This window comes from Amphibalanus amphitrite, unplaced genomic scaffold, assembly GCF_019059575.1.
Source record: "Amphibalanus amphitrite isolate SeventyFive unplaced genomic scaffold, NRLGWU_Aamphi_draft 000317F_arrow, whole genome shotgun sequence".
Taxonomy (NCBI): Eukaryota; Metazoa; Arthropoda; class Thecostraca; order Balanomorpha; family Balanidae; genus Amphibalanus; species Amphibalanus amphitrite.
In genome coordinates this window covers 136,023-144,477 of record NW_024881812.1, presented here as the reverse complement: position 1 = coordinate 144,477, position 8,455 = coordinate 136,023, and the positions used below count along the sequence as shown (strand labels likewise).

Genomic DNA, 8,455 nt, shown 5'->3' with positions numbered 1-8,455 from the left:
ATTGCATAATGCTGATGCGGCAGCTGTTATCATAGGCGGCGAGCCTATGCATTGGCTTGAGCCAATATAAAACGAATCAGATCAGCCGTTTCAGGCGGCGCCTGAGTAACACCCGAGTATCGTATGAGTTATCGACGTGAGTACGTCCTGAGTACAGCCCTAGTTTTCACTGAATAACCGATGAGTTCCAACTGAGTTATGGCCGTACTACCACCTGAGTTATACATTAGTACCAGCTGAGTTACATGTGAGTTACTTCCTAGTTTTTCATGAGTAATGACTTACTAATACCTGAGTTTGGCCTGAGTTGTCTGGGTAGGACATGAGTTACGCATGAGTACTTACTGAGTTTTATCTGAGTTTTACCATCGGACAAAATGGCAACTCACTTTGTTACTCACATGCTACTCACTTGCAATGAGTTTTGCCCGAGTTTTACCTGCGTTCCGCCCTGAGTTTTACCTGAGTACGCGGATTTAGAGTGAGTTTTACCATTGGACAAAATGGCAACTCAGTCATTACTCAGAAAAGTGAGTAAATTTTTTTTTCAGATTCTAAAATCGATTTTCGGGCCGTGCGCCTTTTGAAATAAAATGGACTATAATTGTAAGAAAACCGCTGGAGATATAAGCATTCACTGGTAACCACTTCAAAGAGGAACTCATGAGTTCCTCTTTGAAGTGGTTACCAGTGCATGCTTATATCTCCAGCGGTTTTCTTACAATTATAGTCCATTTTATTTCAAAAGGCGCACGGCCCGAAAATCGATTTTAGAATTGTCACGTGCAAAGTGATGGTTTTTACAGAAATCAACGAACACCGGCTTGGCACGTTTCGAAATCAGACTGGTCGGCTCGGTCGGCTGGTCTCTGACCTGCGATAGTTTGGAAAAAATGTATAGACATACGACTCATAATGAGGAACTGTGAATCGAAAATGCTTCCACACGGAGTCTAGCCAGCACTAAACAAATGATTACGATGATCACGTGGATGACCTGTTTGCAGACGTCCTACAAAAGTAACACCAAGTAACACACCGATTGGCATTTTGTTTTACGTTTATTTCTGTTGAGTACAAAAGAAACATGAGCCAGCATATCTGCCGATATATTTCAATGCTGATCGATCGATTTCTGCATTGGGAAGAAGTCGGGTATGCGCCTACTAAATCTGGAAAGACTTAAAAGACGACTGAAGTTTGTACGTAGTATGCGAGAACACATTGTAAAACAACAATATGGAACGTCACCAGGTTCAGCCGCTAACAATGGCATGTTTTCCATGAGCTTGCCGTTCAGAATTCCGGCCTCCGACAGATTCTGTCTTGAATGTATACCTAAAGATTTGCCGCTTGCTAGTTTCTCAAGGGATGAGCTGGCTGTGGAATCAATGCTACTCTAGGAGTGACGTTAAATTTGCATGCAAAATCAACATAATGGCGCAAATCTATGAATTTACTAACATTCTGCAATGCGACACGATTTATAAGCTAAATTGAACAAGTTGCTCTGTTGCAGCTGTACTGCGCTGTACGGCTGTACTCAAGCTGTACTGATCTTTCAAAATGGCCGAGAAATTCATCTCAGCTTGCTTTATTTTCTAGCGTCTCGCACGTGCCAACTCCAAAATAATATTTCGGGCCATGAGCCTTTTGAAAAAAATGGACTATAGCGTTTTTCCTTAAGGTGGCGCAATTCACCCTCCTTCCCCTGCTCTGGTTCTCCGGTCCACCGCCCCATTCCATCATCCATGCATGCATATCGCGAATATTTTTGCACTTTACATCTGTAAGAATTTTGGTTCTGCAAGCAGTGTATGTAAATAACACAGACCCACCCGCCACCGTTCCTGCCCAGTGCCCACTCCCTTTCCAGCATTCCCTAAGGCTTCTGTTTGAGCCTGAATCTTCCGAAAAAAGCTCCCGATGACTCCGATGCCAGGTGTAGTAGGTACTTGTGCACAACGTAATGGACAAGACTGCATAACAAATGAATGCGCATTTGGGGTCGGCGCCATCATAGATCTCTATGGGCATAGATATAAATCTATGGGCGCTATGCCCGCCAGCAGCGGCGTTACGGATATCAAACTGATACTGCTATCAGTTTGACGAACATTGCCTGACCTTCCACGTCATGAATGTATTTTGTGCGCAACCTTTGTAAATTTATGAAGGTACGATATTATGAACTGAAAATGTAAACGAATGTGTTATATGAAGCCAGCTGAATTAAGCACAGCAAACTCGAACAAAACTTCAAAAGTTAAGACTTTTCATACAATTTGTCAAAATTTCTTTATTGGTAAATACTGAATCGTATTTTAGTTATAAAAATGACTGATAACAATTAATTCTACAATCAATAATATATATAAAATAAAAATGAAACCCAACGCTGCTCAGGCAGAGTGAGATCAGCTGACTGAGATTTGGTCACGTGGCCTTGGAAGTGATTCTCACTCGATCTACCCTCCTTTGTTTTGATCCGAAGTGAGCCGGCTAGGGCGTTTCGGAAGGGAGCAAGGGTGCTGGTTTCCGCTGTTCTGCAGTCTGCGTCGGGCTCCGCGGAGTTGAGTGTGCGTGGTGGTTGTGGTGGAGCTTTTATACCGGACCTAATATATACTAATACCACTCAAACTTCCTTTCCAACGGATCAAGGCTTCCAGCTGAGAGCTGAAACACCGGTTGAGGTAAGTTTGCTTTTATTTGTAAGCTTTTTATTTCTAAAATCTTGCATGCATTATTCTATGCACCTTGACCTCTGTGCATGCAAGTGATGTGCGCGAGAACGAATGCAATTGATGAGGTACAGGTCTCGCGGGCTTAAGCGGTAGATTTTGCACCTATAAAATTTAGTGTACTTCAGGCTATATCTTCATCATCTTAAACTGTTAGGTGTTGAAGATGTGATCAACTTGTTGGTTCACAAGCTGGCCATGATTGTGTAAAATGGCTTCATCATAGATCGATTAGTTTCTGAGATATAACCAGAAATGTAAAGGTGCAAAATCTACTGCTAGTAGGTTTTGCACCTAATCTTGCAGGAGATGTACCTACTTGACGATGTTGAGGTACCTACTCAACTCGCATGCAATTTGCTGATTGCCCCAACAGTCCGTTTCAGTCTTAAGATAGGTTGCGATTCCTCTTTTTATTGTGCATTGACTATTTCATACCTTGGCAACATTTATGATATTTCTGGTGCTGGAAAAGTCAAACTTTATCAGCAAATTAATATAGATGGGCATAAGACATGTGCATGGTTCCCAGAAAATGAATCTGGGATCTGATCCCTTACCTTGCCTTACCTCACCTTACCTTACCATTGGCTGGACTCAGACTTTGGGAGGCCAGAGGTTGCTCTATTGCTCTATTATTTGCTCTTTGCTCTAGACCTGGTCCTTGGATCTAATGAGATCATACCTGTATCCAGCTCTCCCATTTGTCAAGAGATCCATTGGGATCATAGATTCAAACCTGTTATTGTCTAGAGATCAGATTAGATCATAGATCCTTACTTCATTTTTGTTAACACTTAGGCAGCTCCTCAAGAAACATCTGCTGCAATTTGCAGTAGTTCTGTGGGGATATCATTTGACTGTATGTCACAATTCATAGTTTTGTAGCCAAAGGCATCAATTTCTGAAAGTTGTTGGTCAGGCTCTATTGATTTATTTTAGGATAACAAAGTCATTCTTACCATGCAGGGCCATCATACAGAATGTATGCAGGGGGATACATTCTGTATATTTTTTTTTTTTCAAATGCAAATATAATTTGCTAGAGTGACCATTGCACTTTGAGAGCTCATTAGCACTGGCTTTCAGCTCACTGCTCAAGCTGAATCCCAATGTGGAATGTGCCTGGACATTACCTTTTACAGCACAAGTGACAAAACATCAGTGATGATTTGGGCTCTTGGAGTTGGGACACAGTTTTGAAGGAGGAATTGACTTATCCACTGGCCAAGGTCATCTGTTAATCTTGTGGGCAAAATGTTTCACAGTTTTTCATGCCAAGGAAGTAACCTTCACTTCTAGAAAAGAAACACAGCTGTTTTTTCATCAATAATAAAAGCTTCAGTACCAAATGAAGTAATGAGTAAGTGATGAAATAAAGGAATGTATATTGCACATTTCATAGCGAGATATGCTAAGACTTAAGAGCACACATAATTCATCTCCATTCATTGAGCACCATATAACTTCTTGTGAAAGTCATGCCCCAGCATTATCTCTGGTGTGTGGCCCTCTCCTGACCAGCCATGCCTGTGCTACCACAGGATGGAGGAGCAGAAAGTATGGGTGCCGCACCCAAGTGACGGCTACCAGCTGGGTCAGATCGCTGACCTGGCTGAGGATGGAGCCACGGTTCAGCCTCTGGACCCCAAGCGGCCGGCGGTGACCGTCCCCTACGACCGGCTCTACCCTGCCGAGCAGGACGATAACAAGGATGTTGACGACAACTGTGAGTAGTAGTACCGACGGAGGGAGAATGGGAAGGTCCGCCGGGCCCTGTGAAACTGCTGGGGGAGGTGCGGACCTCGTGGGGCTGCTGCCGGAACTGGGCCCCGCTTACGGAGCTGGGACCTCCGATTGAACTGGAACCGCTGAGGTACTGGTTCTGCTGATGGAACTGGGAACTGCTGACGAGACTGGGACTGCTGACGGGACTCAGACCCGCTGACCGAACTGCTGGTGTGCGTGGCAGTGAGACACGCTAACGTCTCGTTAGTGCATTGGTGTTTATTGTATGCCTTGGGAACGCCTGTTGCGGCGATGCCCCTTGTGCACGATGCATCGAAAAACGACTTCTAGTAGGACTAGGCTGGAAAGTAACCAGCAAACTGTTGGAAGGGATGGCGGAAAAATTGACTGGTTTTCCCGGTGACGAGTAGAGTTGCTTTCCTTGGAAGGCCGTTGCTTGCGGGCTTGTCCCGTTAGTCCCCACGTCCACTGGACGGAAAGGACGGAACGGAACACATATGACATGTGAAATAGTATGCAGTGCACATTAATTTCCTCACCTCCTGTGAGTTACTGTTGTACCGGGCGGATCAATCAACTTTCCTGCATAACTGGACTTCGTACCGCGTTCTATCCTGTAGTACTTATGCTCGCCCTCTTCTATCTATTTCATTCCCCTCTCCGCCGTTAAATTCCTCCATGACTCCGCCGCCACTGTTTCCAATGGCGTCGCGGTTTTTGCCGCGGGCCGTGGCCGGGCAGCCTCCCCTCCCCCTCCCCCCAGCACGGCTTCCTGCCCACCAAACAATGGCGCCCGGTACCTGGGCGGTGCGTGTGACGTCACTGGTGCCGGCGGCGCCGCAGCGCCCGCGGCCATTCGGTGCCGCCCGGCTGCACGGTCGCAGCCACCACCGCCCGGATATAAAACCCAGAGGCGCTCTGCAGCGCTGGATACCGTTAATTCGCCTCTCCGGTGGCTTCTAGCACCGCTGACTGGCAACTTACGGTATTTTAAAGGTTTCTTTAGGCATGAAGCTGAACGTAATTTAATTTGAGATGCAGACTGTTGTGCCGTGTGCGTTATGCACGGCCTGCAAAAGCCGTATTCAGCTTCACCAACTGCGACACACCCGTCGCCGCTGGGAGCCGTCCCTGGCCATGTCCGTGACTGGGTGGCCGGCGCGCCGACCGGACTCTGACCCGAAAGGCTTGCCGAGCTGTCGAACCGGCTGATGGGCGCTGAGCGCTGATAGGGTATCAGGCCGGTCGGCGAGGCGGATGGGCGCGCTGGCAGCGGCTGGTCGGGTCCACCGGGAGCGGGATAGCTGGCAGCGGCTGGTCGGGTCCACCGGGAGCGGGATAGCTGGCAGCGGCAGGTCGGTCCACCAGCAGCGGCTGGTCGGGGCAGCTGCCGGTGCGGCGTCACGTCACGGTTCGCCGGCGCCCCTCCCCAGCCGACGCCCCCTCCCCCTCCCCCTCCCCGGCGGCCAGCTGACCGTCACGGGCACGCCCACGCCTCCCCTGCCTCCGCTGCCTCCCCTCCAACCGTTCGTCCCTCCGGCCAGTCGTGTCTGCCTCCGAGCGTCCCGGCTGTCTGTTAGTATGTCTGAGTGTCTGTCCCAGCTGACCGTTTGACCGCCCTCGCTGTGTGGTTGTCCGATGTCCATCCAGCTGATATGAACGGGATGTGGGACGCCGTGGGCGGAGCTGGGAAGGGAGGCAGTGGGTGGGGTCGACCATTCCTGGCGGGGGGGCCTCAGGAGCCCCCCCCCCTGAGGTTTTTTGGTTATTTCTCCCAAACGCGTTGAGCTAGGAAGCTCAAATTTTCTGACTTTTCCTAAAAGGCTTCTACGCAACATGTCTGAAAATTTTGAGTTGATCTGACCTCAGGTCAGGTCACCAGAGGCGGTTTGGTGACCCTACCTCAGAAAAGTTTGCAATCACGCCAGAGCTAGAGTTTTTGACCGATCAATTTCTTCTCTTCAGGCTTTAGTTAGGGTACCAGTATGTGCAATTTGTATATCTCGGAATTTTGATATCGGTGACCTAAGGTCAGGTCAGTTTCGCGACCTCCCCATTATAAGTCAATGGGGGAAAAATCAACTCCCTGTTTTTACCACTAAAACGGGTCGGAATGGCCCCATATACCATACATGACTTCATATACGATCAACCTTCACTACCTTGAGGTCTGTTTTGCTGATGGGCAGCTGTGAGGTCATGTGACGTCATCAAAGGTCACCAAAGGTTTTTGGCCAATAACTCCGTACAGGAACAAGATACAGACGCGTGTATGGTCTCATTGTGTTCAGCTCGTCAAGACGCATCGAATGATATACATGATGACCTCGAGGTCACGTGACCTGAGGTCAACCTTTGACCTTGACCTTTCGAGGTCAACATATATATCATTCGATGCGGATTGACGAGAGGATCACGATGATGCCCTTAGTTTGTTCCTATCTTGACTAATTCGAAAGTTATTCGAGAAAAACTCTCGATATCTAGCGCCGCCATTTTGACTTTTTCGACCCCTGTGACGTCATCTTTGACCTGACCTGAAAATGACCTTAGTAAAAATTGTAGATCTTGACCGTGCGTATCCGATGCCGCTTACCGTTTGTCGCTGCGATGTGTAGTTTTTGAGATCTGAAGGGGGGGGGGCCGAATCGGCCCCCCCCCGCCAGTTTCTTGTCCCGGCGGAGCCCGCCAGGAATAGGGTTAAACCGGACAGGGAAGGGAAGCTTTGGTTGGGGAAGGGAAAGAGAAGCTCTGGGTGGGGAAGGGAAAGCTGTGGACGGGACGGGAAAGGGAAGCCATGGGCGGGGCGAATGGATGATGCCCACGTCCCAGTAATCCTGGCTGTGAATCAAGTGACCCCGAACAATCCAAAACACATCATAAGGGATTAGGGATAGGGATCATCATAGGGTCGTGTCAGCGGCTTGGATTGATTCGTATTTCATAGTAAGCGAAATACCGTAAAATGGGGTGTTAAGGGACAGTGGGGTGTTAAGGGACAGTTGCATGGGAAAAACTTTGAGTCATATTAACTTCCTAATTTGAGAAGGTTCAATAAAAACTTCAGTGTGGTAGTTGACACTGTTTTGCTCTTGACCATAGGAGAAAATGGTATGGTTTTTCATGCAAGTGATTTGGTTCAAAAATGGATTTGAAAATCATGCTACATTTTCACAAAATTGAAACATCTCCAAAACTCTGTGTGTACCACATAAACTAGTGGGTGTACAGGGAAAATGAATGCATATGTGTATTGTCATATGTATTGCACATGTTTCCTGAAAAACTTGTGCAAATCCACCCATTCATTCATCATCCTCTTCCTCTTTTCCGGATACATGCATATTTTGAGGTGGATGTGGGGTGCTAAGGGACAGGGAAGAAAAAATAAAAAAATAATATCTAAATATAATTTAATTAAGTAGGCATGAAAAACACCAAATTCCACATAAAATGCTGGCAAGTTCATGCTTTTATCTCTAACACATCTTTAGTTATGTAACAAAACATCTCAACACTCTCTTTTACAATGATGGGTCAATGGAGACTGATGTAGGTAAATGTGATGTCATCATAAAAAGGCTAAAACAAAGAGGGCAACATAATGACAAGTGACTAGCTTCAACATGGGTTTTTATTGATGACAGAAGATTACTTTTTGTTCTGTTTACCTTATAATTAGCACATTTTCCACAAGCGTAAACTGCATTACACGTAATTGGCTAAAAAGGTCATTAGAGGTGAATGAACCTGACTTGTTTTGTGACAGAATATGCAAAACATTTCAATAAATAAATTGTGTGCCCTTCCACACCCCAATTGTGGGCATTTGATGACCATTTCTTGGAATAATATAGGTGTCCCTTAACACCCCACATTGGGGTGCTAAGGGACAGTGATGAAGAATAATAAAAAATAATATGCAGGTATAAATCTTAAAAACTTTAATGTGGCAGGCATGTGAA

At 46.6% G+C, this 8,455-nt stretch overlaps 1 protein-coding gene across 1 annotated transcript in view; it reads left to right on the top strand.

The window, feature by feature from the left end:
• The first annotated feature begins 2,470 nt into the window (after window positions 1-2,470).
• LOC122388303 (unconventional myosin-VI-like) overlaps window positions 2,471-8,455 on the top strand; it is a 45,651-nt gene continuing 39,666 nt past the window's right edge. Inside the window, exons 1-2 of the mRNA XM_043379260.1 lie at window positions 2,471-2,693; window positions 4,286-4,470. Of these exons, the coding sequence (XP_043235195.1) occupies window positions 4,287-4,470 (184 nt within the window). The 5' untranslated portion in view covers window positions 2,471-2,693; window position 4,286. The remainder of the gene's footprint in view (window positions 2,694-4,285; window positions 4,471-8,455) is intronic.